The sequence below is a fragment of the Gymnodraco acuticeps genome, unplaced genomic scaffold (genome assembly GCF_902827175.1).
Source record: "Gymnodraco acuticeps unplaced genomic scaffold, fGymAcu1.1, whole genome shotgun sequence".
Taxonomy (NCBI): Eukaryota; Metazoa; Chordata; class Actinopteri; order Perciformes; family Bathydraconidae; genus Gymnodraco; species Gymnodraco acuticeps.
Genome location: NW_022990235.1, coordinates 1,628,243 through 1,644,455, shown reverse-complemented (window position 1 = coordinate 1,644,455; position 16,213 = coordinate 1,628,243). Strand labels below are relative to the sequence as shown.

Below are 16,213 nucleotides of genomic sequence, written 5' to 3'. Positions count from 1 at the left end.
GTTTGTTTAGAATTGGAGCACTATAATTTCCATGTTTTTATGGATGAATAAATTGAACCTTGACTGAAACATTAAACTTTAAAAGCAAATAGGCATCAGAAGTATTAATTTACTCCTAAAAATGAATTAAATTATTCTCTTTCAGACGTGGTTACAACATTACAAGATGTGCATTTTGGATTTGAGTTTCAATCAAACTTCATCACAATGCATGAAGCTTCTTTCTCTGCTCGTCTTTTGTTTGTTTGGTATGAGCTCATTGACTTCATGTGACAGCCTGGGCTGACCTAAAAAATCCACTCAGCTTGAGTTGGATCCAGACAGAGATGGAACGGGGTCAGGTCTAATCAACATGGCTGTCATGCTTATGTCCAGTCCACTCCAACCTGTAACCAGGCAACAGGCAGAACTGCCACAAAGCCGATGTGACAGTGGCAGGTAGATTGAACGAGGAAGGGTGGACAAGAAGATGGCATGGGGGTAGAGGGGCTGATTGGCCGAATGCAGCCTAGTTCTGTCCAGCCTGTTTTACTTACTGTACAGAGACCCACAGGCAATGATGGGAATTTTAAACAATAACATTAGGCCATATCTTGCTATGTCCTCGTAGCAAGAGACAATGCACCAACATTATCACTTACTGAGATAAATACGGGCGAGAAACCATTTTAATCCCGTTTCACTAAACAATATTCTTTATTTAGCTCCGGGCGAGTTGGAGCAAGGGAGGTCTACAAGAGACGAAGCACTGTACAGGAATCCAAATGAAAGACTACATTTAAGAGTTATTGTTTTGGATTATGTGGTAACATAAAGCACAGAAATGTAAAGTTATAGCACATTTAGTAAAAGAAAAAAAAAAATATTTAAAACGTTCTTCCTATAAAGGCATTGTATTGATACACAAATAAATGCATGTTATAACAGTTGAATGTAAGTAGTTTACTGCTTTTCACTGAAGCATGGAGCAAAGATTTAAAAAGATCAAGATGATGAAGTGATAACAAATGATTTTTAATATAACAGGAAAAAGCAATGGCAATGACACAGACATTGTGTAAGGACTCAGGTCAGGAAACAACAGTTAGTCACCATTTGTAAACAGTGTGACAGTGTTTCTGCTGTCAGCCCAGGTGTTCCAGTGACAAGTTACATTTCTGCACTTTTACTCTGCTCCTGTTTGTTTTAGTTAGAAGCTGTCTGCTCCAAGCGAGACAATCTCATCCAATCCTAACGCTCAGCTGAACTCAACTGGTGCCCAAAACTCACGCCTTTCAACACTCATCTTCACTAAGACAATTGAGACCAAAATGAGAGGTAGGTTATTTGAAAAACGCCAAATGCTCCCTAATATGGCCAATGGGCATTAACAATGGCAGAACATAAATAAAATCCCACTCATTCTGATCCAGATCTTAATAAAGATGGCACTCACCAAGGTCTTCTGCGGACGTCGTACAGGTCAATCTTTTTGGGCGCCCTCCATGGAGTGGCTGGAGAGAGCAAGAAAACAAGTTATAAGCCGTTCAGTGTACTGTAGGATATTTCTTATCAGATTATATCAAAGTAATCATAATTTAGTCCTGTGTATCGAGTCACCAGTACAGCCATCTGATAAGAGATTGCCAATGTTCTGCAGCGGAGGAGCCCCTAGGGTCAATTTAGACTTTATCTTGCCGTGAGTTATAAGGCAGCCTGTTGACTCTGTTCCCTGCGGCCTACCTGGGTAATATCGAGTCACTCCTGTGGCGCTGCCGAACACCTGCCAGCGCAGAGAGCTGTCGTCCCGACGGTTCTCAATGAAGACCTTCTCCAGCGCCTGGGTCCAGTTCAACTCGTTGAGGATGGTCGGAGCTGTAGGAGCAACAAACCAATTAGACTCACAAAAGTGATATGGTGAATAATATAGCTAATGCTTATTTTGTACTGTTTGATCAGTTTACCATTTTTCTTTTCAGTTTTCAAAAGAAAACTATAAAGTTTAAAAAGACTTTCAAGCAGAATGCTGTGATTCAAGATGCAAGAGGACACTAAAAGGGAGTTTTGAGAAAAAAACAAAGTCCTTTGGCATCATTTTGAATAAGCTTCTGGTTATAAATAATAAAAAAGAAGAGAAAATGTAAATGTGCTGTCTGTTATAGTCCCTCAAAGCAAAGTTGAGTTTAAAATAAGTAATAAATGCTTAAACTAACAGGCTCTAAAAATAGTTTTTTATAATCCGATTTAAACCCTCAGAGTTTTGTATTGTTGATCTTTTTGCACCTGTTTTTCAATATAAAAAACACAGATAAATTGCCTGATATATTATTTTAAAAACTCAAACAATGAGCCCTAAATATAGTGCACAACACCAGGTTTTTTCTCGGTTTCAACCCAAAGGTCAACTCTCCTTGCTGAACAACCTTGCCCGTGCCAGCAGCAGTAAGCCGACAACACAGGAACAGATATATGCAGGCAGCCCGGCCGGCGGTGGCCGACATCGCTCTAATCTGGGTGATCTCCCAGAGGTGCAGGAGGGGGAATCTGGGATGACCTTGGAGGAGGTCATATGTCACTAGCAGCATGCCGAGGCAGAATTCATTTCAGAACTGTTTTATAGCAATGAAACACAAACTATTTCTGCAAATGTCAATGAACGTGTTTTTGTGTTAAGAGGATTTGTGGTGCATGTGCGGCTTAATGCATCAATGTGAGTGTTTTGAGTAATACGTGAGGTCACAGATATATCTCACAGGTCAGTGGTACCCTGGGGAAATGATTTATGGCTGTGGAGAGAAGTATTAATCATTGAGTCAACAAGAAGAGGAATAACTAGGACCGTGTGTGTGGTTGTGTGTTGCATTTACCCTTCCCCTTGTTTTTCACTTTTTGATCCAAAGACTGCTTTTCTTTGTCAAACACCCACACACACACAAACATGCTTTCAGTCTGTGTTTAACAGCCAAGCTGAAGTCAGAAGTTAGGGAGTGCAATCAGAGGTTTAATAGCCACCTGATTAAAGAGGAAACAAGACGAGGCACTGAGCTGAGGAATACTTCACTCGCTTCTCTGATTTAATTACTCACCCTTACAAAACTAGAGAAGCCGCTGACCCTACAAGACCAGCTTTTCCAACCCTTGGTTTGAATTTCACACAAAACAACGATCATTATCCACTTTTCAATTACTGCTCAGTGTTTGACGAGCTGTCAGTTAAGAGGTATAAATCAGGCCACCGACCTTACAACGTACGCCACCTTCTCTACTGAAAGCCTTTGAATAATCACGTGACATCCTAAAAAACATAATGTTGTTTTTATATTTTCAGATGAGTGTTCACCTCCACGCTGTCAATGTCAGACTCTCTCCTAAATTGTAGCTCAAAATAAAAGCTTAGTTTCAATACTCTTTAGCATACTGTGAAGCAAATGCACTCAAACAATCACACACACACTCACTACAGCAGCACTAAGCAGTGTCGCGAGGATAGGAATATATGAAAGCTAAATTGCTGCCATCACCAAGGGGAGCTCCTCAACATGTTTTTCTCAAAATTCATGGACGTAAACACAAAGGAAGAATGGAGGAGGATAGAGGCAGTCTTACAGATGGGGATAAACATAAAAACCCTGAGAGAGGGGGTGGACGATTGATGGAAAGCAACACAGAAATTAACACGAATGAGTGGCTGCTTTCACAACCTGAAAAGGCAATTTCTCGCTCATGAGGGAAGGAGAGAGGAAAAACCCACACAAAATAAACTTCACTTTAAACTGCTAAATTGAAAATGGCAGAAATCAAAGACTTAGAGGTCAAAGAATTGATTATTTGAAGTGCTCTCTTAGGATGTAACAAAAGGTTAGATTGCATTTATCCTTTGCTTTGTAGGTGAACAACTAGCTGGTGAAAAGTTGGTCGTCATGCTTTATGGTTGGAGTTGCTAGGACAGCTCATCGTTGTAAAACATTACCATCCTGAAAAATGTGTACCAGGGATGTTTCTGCTACAACGTGTTTGCATTTCTCCAGAACTTAAAAGTGAAACAGCTTCTCATCTCTGATAATAACGGAGAGTTTACATTTGCTAACGGTCCAGATGGTCTCAAGAACTAGCAAGATTGAAGTAAAGAAATAAATAAGTGAGGCTCTCAGAATATCTGCATTTTGAATATAAATATTCAAACTTGCCACAGTCGTTCCCATGACTCGGTTTTCACTTCAGCACGATCAGTGGCCACATATTACTGATGTGTGTGTGGAGATTATCAGGGAACCAAACCACGCATTTCAATTTCATCTGGGCCGTGCAATACTCTGTGGTCAAAGCACCATCTGATTAATGTGTAAAAAGTATTATCCTTTAAGCATGAGCTATCACAGCAGGTTGCTGCGGCGACAGCCTGGGTGCTCTTATCTGGAGAGGCACTGGGTCTGTAATGATAGCTGTCCCAGACAGGCCAAGGGCAAAGAGACATCCTGCAACCATCTCTGTTATTACCTTGACTAACATCAAGGCATCAACCAAACTCTGCCTATGCAAGGATTATCAGCTGCAATGCTGCACACACACACACACACACTTCATATCCTGAAGGTGTGTGTGTGTGTGTTCACGATGGATCTCGAAATGGTGGAAGTGTGAGTCATTATTTAAACCCAAGTGTTTGTCAGTCTTGGTTTTTCAAACAAGGGTTATAAATAGGACTGACAAAAGCGTGTGTGTGTTTGTTGCCAGCTTAAACTAAACCAGTCAGATCCAGATGTGAGCCACCCCTGCTATCAATTCTGCAAACACACACACACGCACACAAACACACCCACACAAACGCATCTGCAGGTGATCTCCACAGGAAAAACGAGGACATCTGAGATAAGAGAACAGAGCAAACTAATTCTCTTTGATTTATTCATTTAGGATATGCTGTGACTTCTTTCGGACAGTTGATAAAAAGCCAAATTTCCCCTGGGGGAGAAATATGCCCACACAGGCAGACAGGGCCTCCGAGCGCTGTGTTGGGCTCATCTTTCACATGAAGCGCGCCTCTCTCTGATATCTTTAAAAAGGTAATTCATCAGCGCGCCGCTCCCCTGACATTTAGAGCACCCTTGGCTTTACCCCTTTATGGAGCAAGACTGCACACCAAGTAGGGAAACAATTATGAGGGGGATTTATGGAGCATCTCTGCATGAGATCATTTTTCAATCCCCCACCACCACCACCACAGCCTATGACCCTACCCACCAACCCACACATTATTCACACTGATATACTCGAGATAAAGAGCCATCCAAACAGATCTTCGCCTTATGCCCTGTATTAATCCAACATTAAAGAAATAGGTGTCTGCATTTACTGTACACACAGAGCAGAACAAGAGGTGCAGTGTCCCGTGATAAATCAGAGCGCAACACAAGTGGTCCCTCTTAAGACATCCATAATGGTAATGGAGCTGAAGCTATTAGCTAAGTCTGGTGAAAGGGACATAACCGTTATCACTGTCATCGCCATGAAGCATTTACATATTCTCCTCTTTAGCAGAGTGACTAAGTGGTAGAAATGTTGTTCGATTCTACTTGCTTTGACATATAGGTGACATTACTCAAACAGACAGGAAGCTAAACACTGAGATAAATACAGCTTGTTTTTTTATCTAAAAAGGGTGAATATCCTTCCCAAAGCCATGTGTTGAAAAGAAGGATGCTTTTCAAATGCTGTACGTTCAGGTAATTGATAGAGCAGTCAACATCATTCATAGTTTACTAACAATCTAGGGCTTCACAAAATGGTCTTTGGCAGTAAAATGTAATAAGAGAGGTTCAGATTATATCCATAAACCTTTGGTCATTTCACTTAAATAGTCGGTTCATCCTTAAAAATTTAGCTTGTTTGATAATCTTGTTTTCATTTTTAAAAGACTTTGCTTTTAGCCCTAAACTAAGAAATTAATAGTATTTATTTGCAACGTTTGAAAATGTATTTCGACCAGCATTCTCCCGGAACGATGGATAATTTAAGCATTTCAATGTGAGCGGTTTTCAAATAACATTAAATGCAAGTGAGAAAATGTTTCGTTTTAATCTGGGCGACAAACCCACACCATTGTTTGAAGCCTCTTCAGACCAGCACCTCTACATCTGTTCCTTCTGTGTCTCTTTGTGTTGTCAACCCAATTCCTTCTCCAGCTCCCCTCTCCCTTGTTTCCTCTCGGTCTGTCTTTTTGTTCTCCTCTTCTTTCGGGGCTGCTTTGCGGCCTGGCGGAGTGTTAAAGAGCCCGAACATTAAACCTTTCATCCTGAAGAAGAAAACAGCAGCAACAGGAACTGGCAGCAGCTCACACATCCACAAAGATGAGCTAAAACAAAGTCTAAGCCTTCCCTGAGAAAAATGTGTCTTTTTGTAGCCATGGGTTTAGAAAATAACATCCAGAAGATATTGTGTAACCTAATTGTTCTGTGCTTTAAAAAATAAAAAGAAGGGTCTCCAATAATTTCTTTGCAACTGGAACAGCAGCACCAACTAATTATAATTACAATTCATGAGAAGGATTTCAAGCAGTCTCACTCAGGAATAGCATTTAGTGTGAGTGAATTTGTCAGTGAGGACGTTGGTTTTTGCTAAATTGTAATCTCAGGCTGTGATGGAAATGTCTCTGAGGAGGGATGATTATTCAATATACAGAATAAGAGAGAAGGGAGATATTTCACCTCCAGAGAACTCCTCCAAATATTCTTTCTAATTAAAGAAGAGCAGTAAATAACAAACATGAAATGTAATTTGTGAGCCTGGTGGTGAGTGAAGTGGAGTTGTGCTGTGCTGACTGTTCTAATTAGTGTGCTGGTAAATGATAGTGCCCCTTCACTGGGCACACACTATAGGGGAGGATGGGTGAGGGGCAGAGAGAGGAAGATGGAGTCTGTAAAGTCAAGAACGTCAGAAATACAGCCCGCAGTGTTTACACTGTCTTTCCTCTCTTTTGGTTTAACTTTAAAACCCATTTCCCTTATCCCCTCTCTATCATTTCCTTTTTTCTTTTGCACTCTTTCCCCCAGCCCCCCCCCCCCACAAATCACTTTTGCTTTTTTTCCACACATTTAAATCTGGTTTGATGTTGAGACGGGCTGAGTTGATCTCCAGCATGGCGTGAGTTGGTTGACAGGACAGCTCCCTCCACTGGAAGGAACCTGGGGCGTGTGCAAAGACTACGGGCTGCGTGTACTGTGCATGCACAAACACACACACTCACAGAGATGACATTTTACATTTAGCTTGGGCAAATCTCAAGATTTGCTGCTTATGACTTAAAGATGACATATGTAGCATGTTATTTAAAAATCTTTGGCAACAGCACAAAATAAAATGCAAACATACGTTAGTTGGAACCATAGCAGAGCATTTTACTGAGAATTAAAGGATCATTTGCATTCTCCCTTCCTTTTGTGAACAGACCTTGGGCTTTCTACCAAAAGTCTCCTTTGTCCCTGCAGAACCAGGTGAGCTGCCTTCTCTCCAGATCCATGTTAAACAAGATGAGACATCAGATATAGTTTCACTCACATGATTCCCTCTAGATGCAAATCTTTCTCTTCTTTTTAAATCTCCAAAAGACACTGCTGTATCTCTTGCACTCAATTTCCCACTGCACATTACATACGCCCCATGCAATCTGCTCTATACAAAGGTACATTGGATGACTTTTGCTAGGAGCTTCTCGCAGGGGATCCAACCACAGACCAGAGAGTGCAGAATCAGAAAGGAGGTTAACATACAAAGGGCAGGGTGAAGAAGCGCGCTGCTGGTCTAGGCTGTGATTCTGAATTAAAGTCTCATAAATAATTGAAGGTTTAAGATTCTCGCTCAATTATTACTGCTGACTTTTTCCCGTGATTTTAGTCTGTGAATGTAAGAAAGACAAACTAAGCATTTAACTGAAATGCACAGTGCAGCGTTAAGCACGATATGAAGAAAGATATTTTCCTTAGAAGTTCGTTGAGAGCAAACACTACTGAATACTGACTGCATATTGAACTAACGTCTATTAAAACAACAAAATACAACTCCCAACGACTGCTAATGTTTTGAGTATCTGTTGGATGGATAAGTAAGTATTTGCTAAAAATGCTTTATCAATTTGAAAGCTTATAATATGTCAGTATTCTGCTAACAGTTCTTTTCTGTAGCTGCTACAGTATAGCAGCTACAGATTTATTTATAAAGCAGGTTTAAAGTATGGGAAGTCTTGGAGAATCAATGAATTAACAAACAAGAAAAAATGAAGGAAAACAATAACTATATAATACATTCATAGTAGCAAATCAATTTAAATAATTAAGGGATACTTTAAAACATGTTGTCAATATGTAAAGTTTGGTCGTACATAACTTACAACATATACCCCCGATATGGTCCAAAATGTAAGAAAAGAGCAATCAAAGAGTCAGGCACAGGGAATGGTGGTAATCATGGTTAGTGTGTGTGTGTGTGTGTGTGTGTGTGTGTGTGTGTGTGTGTGTGTGTGTGGTGTGTGTGTGTGTGTGTGTGTGTGTGTGTGTGTGTGTGTGTGTGGGGGGGGGGGGATTGGGTGTGTGTGTGGTTGGGTAATCGCTCCATGCAAAACATTTAAGCTCTGCTCTTTCATCTGCACGCACAGTTAGCCAGGCCTCGCCATTCATTTCTGATAAGCAAGTTTCTCACTGTGCATGGCTACAATAGCAAACTGACAACATGACGTTAGGCCGTCAGAAAAGGCGGTGCATGCAGCGGATTTAAACTTCAAATTCAATGAAAGGGCTTCCCACATTCACTGGTGCTTTTCTTTCTTCCCTGCTGGGAACAGTGGCCGCTTATTCTCACAGAAAAAGTAGCGTATTCACACACCGAGTGTACAGTACACACATAATTGCTACCTTTTAAATGAATGCTGGTTTACTGCCATATTTTCAACCTGTTATAATGGACATGCAACTGTGGAATGACTCAATCTGAATTAGTATCCTCTATCTGCCACATGAACGAGGTCCAATTACCAGCGAGATTCGACTGAAACTACAAAATAGTCGCCAAGAATATCTTGTATATTCCCTCAATGCTGATTATTACAAACACTATATTTCCAGAGCCAGTCCTTGGCAATTATTCAGCAAATACCTGAGTCTTCCTCACCATTTCTGCAAAATCTGATGGGAAAATAAAACCTGTTTCTCCAAAGACGACACCAAGCACATCAATTTATTCCTCTGTGGCTATGTTGCAATGTCCATCCTGTAATAAGCAATGATAATTAGAGGAAAACTGTATGAATGTTTGACCTAAGCTAATTAGAAAGTTTGCAGACTTGGCAGCAGGAATCAGCGGTGGGATAATGAATCATAAAATGGTTCATTACTGCGCTCAGGGAACACTCTCAATCTCAATAAACGGACATGGGGCCTAGCCGTCTATGGGCCTAGCAGACAAATCAAACCAGGACGCATCCACTGCCTCATTTAGCTGCAGAAAGGATCACAATAAAAAAAAAATAAGGAAAATGCTTTTTTTTGTGGCTCTAATTTAGAGCCACAAAAAAAAGCATTTTCTTTTTTTTAGAGTCTAAATGGTTTCTATTATTAAAGTGTCTGTCCTCATAGCCCTTTTTCTATCTGTATTCCCTCTTAGTCCATCCCCAAGGACACCCATCTTTCTGTGACGATTCACGTTCAACATTCAATTTATTCAGTGCGTCAAACATGTGTATGAATCAAAGTCAGCTAACAAGAAGTCAGTGCTAATAAACCACACTTGAGAATTTCACAACAACTGTTGAACATTATGCTGTACTTTGGACTGTGCTCCATTGTTCCCACACTTTCCTTTTCTCTGCCTTTCCTCTGGCCTCCCCCTGAGGATTGGGTGCTGAAGCTTCCCACTCACAATGCTTCTCTCCTGCTAATCCCAAACCCACGGATATACTGGAGATCCAGACCTCTCCACACCCAGAGGAAAACCATCCGCCCACATTAGTTTCCTCAGACATCCTCTCCAAGGCCCCCTCCAGGCTGACACCAGAGGGATAAAACATCATACAGATAATAATTACTGTGACATGAACAACGTGATGTACAGTATGTGTCTATAAGCTAAGTTGGATAAAAGAGGACTCCACCAACAGGTTTGCCCTTCTATAAGGTAGGCAAAGTCATGATGGGATGGTTAAAAATGATATCCATAACAAGGATAGAAGTTTATGTAAAAGAACCAGAGATATTTTGTCCGAGATTCACGTGGGTTATGCTAGAGGGGATTATTTAGACTCAACCCGCTAGTTTCAAGCTGAGATGAGAAGCTAAAAGGGTCTGGTGAGTTCATTATATTATTTACATTTTCAAACTTGTAGTTCTTAACCAAAGTATGATGTATTTAACAGACTTTGCACAGCTCCCTCTGGAGCCACAAACAACTTTATTCACAGTATATGGAGCTTTTATTGAATGACCTTTCCTTGTCCTTTAGCAAAGAGATATTGTGATTTGGTCGCTAAGAGTCTTTAAAAGTTACTGTCCAATTGAACAGCAACATGTATTTTGTTTATTTATCGGCAAACGACTAAAACGGCGCACACATGTACATAATGGAGTTGGCACAAAATCTGCATTTGGCAATCTCAGCAAAGCAGACCGCGCAATGGGAGCTAACTAAACAACATCAATAGTAAACATTGTCCACAGAAGAGAAGTGCAAAAACTAATTTCATGCACTGTACCACTCTACTATTCGAGTCTCCACCGGGCTCAATCAACAGGCCTTTATTCTCTGACTCATATCTTCAAACCAGGGCTGGCACAAAATGTCTCCGGGAACAATGTGCAGGCCTGATTGCTCTATTGTGAGTTACCAGTGGCCTCTGACATCTTCTCCTGAACCAAGAGTGTCTAATTCTGACAAGATGTGTCTGGAGACACAGCTGGAGGGCATTGTCACAGACAGGTGCCATACACTGCCTGTTCAACAAAGAGGGTGAAGAGCTAGATAATAACAGAAAGAAAAAATGCCTCTGTGAAAATGGCTGTCTTTCCGCACATGCTCTGCTTTTTGAGTCTTTAAAGAGACAGGCAGCCACTGAATAAAGGGTTAGAGGTTGATAACAGAGGGAACATGCCAAGCGAAATCAGAGTCCCCAAAGGTACATTTGTTCTCTTTTGTCCACTTTGCGGCTGCAGACTAAGGAGGCTGTTATGTCCGCAGGGCAGCGCGGTGCCCTGCTCGTGGACCCTGCCCACGCAGGAGAAAAAATACAGTACAGATCTAGTGTGAGGGACTGTCATCTGAAATCATGGTATTGTGCTCAAGTGCTGGCTGATATAAAGGGAGGGTGAGGTTGAACTAAAATACAGAGAGAGAGGAGAGGTCAAGTCAAAACTGTCATCCATCCACAGCCCAGTTTGTGTATGAACCAGGCAGAGACATGTCTCATACAGGTATAAACATTGTCTATACCTCGTCTTTTTTTATTTGAAATATCCTTAATAGTCCCATTTGACCCATCCTAGTGTTAGGAGCAGTGGGCTGCCATTATGTACGGCGCACGGGGAGCAGTGTAGGGAACGGTGCCTTGCTCAGGGACACCTCGGTAGCACTTGGTCTTTCGGGGACTTGAACTGGTGACCTTCCGGTTCCCATGCCAAGTCCCTATGGACTTTGCCCCCATCCTTCTGTAAGTTTTAGTACCATGTCACCATATGTGGCAATATAGGCAATGTATTGTCTGATAAATGGAAAAAATATCTATACATAAAGCGTGAAATAAGAAAAAAATATCTCATTCGAATTTTTTTATATATAATGAAATAAAGTAAATCATCTCCAAGTCCTTGTCTTGATTTATTATTATCATTTGTATCTAATTTAATATATCTCTCAATGAATCAATCTTACCAACACAGGAGAAGGAGAGGTGCAGTTGAAGGTTTACACACTTCAACTACAGCTATGTATGTACTGTAACTGTAGTAGTTAATGCAATCAATGTGTTACAATTCAGTGCCACAATCACCTTTCCACCAGAACTTTAACACATAAAAAGTATTGTTGTTTACTTACAGCCTTTGTATATGTCTGTAGGAATCTGGACAGCACTTGAAGAGTAGTTGACCTGGTATTTGAAATTGGGATCATCCACAAACTCCAGCTCCATGGACGTCGAGCTCTCCAGGGGGTTCTCCTCTTCCCCGTCCTCCGTCTGCTGACACACACACACACACACACACACACACACACACACACACACACACACACACACACACACACACACACACACACACACACACACACACACAACACACCACACACACACACACACACACACACACACACACACACACACACATCACACACACACACACCACACACACACACACACACACACACACACACACACACACACACACACACACACACACACACACACACACACACACACACACACACACACACACACACACACACACACACACACACACACACACACACACACACACACACACACACACACACACACACACACACACACACACACACACACACACACACACACACACACACACACAAATCTAAGTGAGTATACAAATATAAACGAGGGTATACATACAAATATAGTAACCCATTCTGTCACCTCCCATATCGGGGCTTTACAGCGCCCATCTGTGGCTTTGGTACATAGAGGATATTGTCTCTCTTTCTGACACAGAGTCAAACATTCCTTGGATAACGTTAAGAATACAAATAGCAATTATACTGCCTTTTGTCTGCTTGCTGATTTATGTGGGTCTATACTCTGCCTCTCATCAGAGAACAGCAGCAGGTATCAGAGCAGTCACCAAACAGAGAGACTCATTAGTAACCCAGATTTCTATCTCAGACACATGAGGTGCCATACAAATTTACCCCAACAATAACTCGCAGCCAACACCACTTACTGACGGTTTAGTCTCCCACCCATTTGAATCATAGCATATATTAAAAACAGACTCTCTCTTCTCTGTGATGGTTTGAACAACAACAGTGCTAATGCTGCATATTTCTGATATTTTAGCACTTTTACAGCTTCTGTGTGTAGCTATTGTTCATGATCAGAAAGCCTGACACACATATCACAAACGAAAACAGTCAGATAGCAAAGGAATCCAGCAAAAACAGACATTTAAGCTTTTTATCTTGATAAGTTATCTATGGAGTCAAATCTGTGTCTGTTCCCACAGGATGTAGCAATTGTGGGATGTGACAACAAATAAAAGGCATTAAGAAATAACCCCACTTTCTGACTCAGTTTATTTGATTATTATTTGTATACATTTAAGTGTGCACACTTATAACACTATATACAAGTCAGATGCAGCCTTAGACATACTGTACATACCGACATCTTTATGTATTCAGATTGGTAAAGAGCACATTTTCATTGAATACAAATCAGTGCAATAAATGTGCAACTGCAATATGCACCTTTCATTTTAATAAAGCAGCCTGGGTTAATTAGATCTGACATGATAAAAACTGTTTGTTTTTTGGAGATATGAAATCAAAACACCATGTCGAGGGGAGAATTGATTGATGGGCCAACTTTAATTGACTATTAAAATGTAATTACAAGCTGTTGTTGGGACGAGCAGGGGGATAGTTGTGCTGAAGTCCCATTGAAAGTCAACATAAGGAACAACACAGTGTTTTGACAGAACAGCTCATGAGAGATATGAATACATGGAAATAAGTTAGGACAGATAATTGTGAACACACCAGATAATTAAATACTTAAATACCAATAATCAGTTGATTGAACATTACACATGGTTTGGCTTCCTCAAAGTTACATTTTTAGTAATCAGTAGCCCTTTTCTAAAAGTTCTATGTAGTTGTATTTGTTATATTGTCCCACATAATTCCTGTTTATCAGCAGACTGCTCATCTGGATGAGTGAGAGGTTGTGAGGAAAGAATTAGCTGATATATCTTTTGGAAACGGTCTTTGCAGTTTATAATGCAGGTTAGACATGATTTATTAAGTTAGTTTTACTCTAATGCCCTGTGGAGAAGAGACTGTTTGCATGTGGTTTTAAGTCCAAACATTTGGGACCTGTCATATGGCTTCAATATGTCCCTTTAATGTCCTTTATTGTCCTAAATAAGTGGTAATTTTATTTGATCCTGTTCCAATCCAATGCAGATGTTTTGTACACGTTTGAATAAAGAGGAAAGACCCGAGGCAGAACTAAACAGGCTTTCTAAGCAAGAGAAAAGATAAAAAATGATGACTGTCACCAGGTTAAATTGACTTTAGCTCTATGATAACAATCAGACAACTCTAAGAATAATTGTAATGATATAAAATGTTGGCTTTTAAACAGCAATGACTGTGGGGTTGAGGTGTTTGTTTATAATTCAGTCTGACACTAATTCTGTCAATGTCAGGCAGGGAGAGGTTTTTTTCTTTCGTCAAAAGAGCCCAATCATAATTAACCAAGGCAGCGTCTAATTAGGAGCTGAATAAATCCACGCAGGAAAGACTGATTGGTTCATTTTCTTCAACCATCCACCACCTGTTTTGCTCGATTCATTACCCAATTTGTTAATTGTATCCCCCCCTTCTAAAGGTTTAATTAAAGGATGAAGAGGCCAGAGATGACATTTCATTCCCAACCTCAAACGTCACGTAAGACCCTCAAAAGGCGCTTTCACACCGGAGTACTTTTCCCAGTATAGTTCCGATAGTTCTTGAAATGTTGCGTTTACACCAAAAAAATCCTGAACTATAACTTAGTTCATGAGAACCTTTTCACCCCCTGTTTAGTCCCTGCTAGAGAGCAGGTACTTTCCTGGGAGAAAAAGGTTCCCATTTCTGATTGGCTGGGCGAATTTCTACGGAGCCCCCTAGGGGACATCGAGAAGAAAAATAATAATAATTTGAACAAAAATAAATAAAAAATGTTTTGCGAGATCTCGCAAAACCTTTGCGAGATCTCGCAATACTTTTCATTTAGTACTTCCTGGTCAGTTTGGCTGCTACGGCAACACAGAAACCACAACAATGGAGTGGTTCATCGATTTTACTTTGAGCTTGGCCTTAAATATAAAGATATAACATCAGTGCTTGGCAATAGGCACGGGTTTCACACAGACTGTATATATAAAGGGTTTCACATAAGTGAAGACACCTCAAGAGAACATTCAGAGCGAGGGGACATGCACGTCCCTCTGAGCTGAGTTATTGACAGATTCGAATTTCGCGGATCAATAACTCATGAACATAACGTTGTAAAAATACAAACAACATGACTTTACAATCATAGCAAGGTAGACAACGAGCTACAGAGTCGTTTTTATCAGAACAGTTCGATATGCGCCTTCATCCGAGCTAAACATCAAGAATTGGTCACAATCTGCAGCTGGAGGAGGGAGAGGAGTGCTTAGGGGTCTACAAACTGCAACGAGGTTTTGCGAGATCTCGCAAAGGTTTTGCGATATCTCGCAAAGGTTTTGCGAGATCTCTCAAAGCTTGTGTGTGGAGCCCCCTAGGGGACATGGAGAAGAAAAAAAAAATTATTTGAAAAAAAATAACATGTTTTGCGAGATCTCGCAAAACCTTTGCGAGATCTGAATCTGAATCTTTAGTTCTGATCTTTTGTCTGTGTTTTAAGTGATGGCCAATAAGACTTGAAAGTCATAATATTGTTCAGCTTGCAGACAACAGGACAGTCCATGAACACAGAAATCCAACGGAGGCATTCAGGTAGTGGAAAAAGAGAACAAAATTAGAAGGCTTCTCAGTCAAGCTTTGGCACAAGAGCAGTCTTAAAAACGAATCATCACATTGCACTTTAATATCAAGGTTACAGTGACAAGAGGAGAGATGAGGGTATAGAGTACAGGATAGGGAACAGAGGAGATAAGGCTGGAATAAGAGAGCCCGCCAATCACTTACCTTTTTAAAACTGAATTCTGATCATATCTCCCTGATAGTACAGCACTACATTATTACATAACGTACATTTACACTCCGGTATTAAAGCCTTGATTGAGAGGGGTCATCGTGGGAAGAATATAGATATAATAACTGGTGGGTGACCCTTGGTGTTGCAGGGATGAGGACTGACCTCTAACTGACCTCTGCCACCGTCTTTGGGTGGTTGTGGGGTTGGTGAAGTGGGGGTCAGGGGGGTGTCACTGGCTAGGACCTCAGTGTGCCATGTTAATGATGACTGATGTTCTCC

At 40.8% G+C, this 16,213-nt stretch overlaps 1 protein-coding gene across 7 annotated transcripts in view; it reads right to left on the bottom strand.

Annotated features, from left to right (window-relative positions):
- The window catches only part of cacna2d2a (calcium channel, voltage-dependent, alpha 2/delta subunit 2a), a 134,894-nt gene that overhangs the window by 34,884 nt on the left and 83,797 nt on the right, over positions 1 to 16,213 (bottom strand). For 4 of the 7 annotated variants that reach the window (XM_034219021.1, XM_034219023.1, XM_034219025.1 and 1 more), the window contains 3 exons: positions 12,052 to 12,193; positions 1,723 to 1,854; positions 1,436 to 1,493 (listed from right to left, as the gene is read on the bottom strand). In XM_034219021.1, the coding sequence (XP_034074912.1) occupies positions 1,436 to 1,493; positions 1,723 to 1,854; positions 12,052 to 12,193 (332 nt within the window). The remainder of the gene's footprint in view (positions 1 to 1,435; positions 1,494 to 1,722; positions 1,855 to 12,051; positions 12,194 to 16,213) is intronic. The other 3 variants (XM_034219022.1, XM_034219024.1, XM_034219026.1) reach the window with 1 other exon arrangement.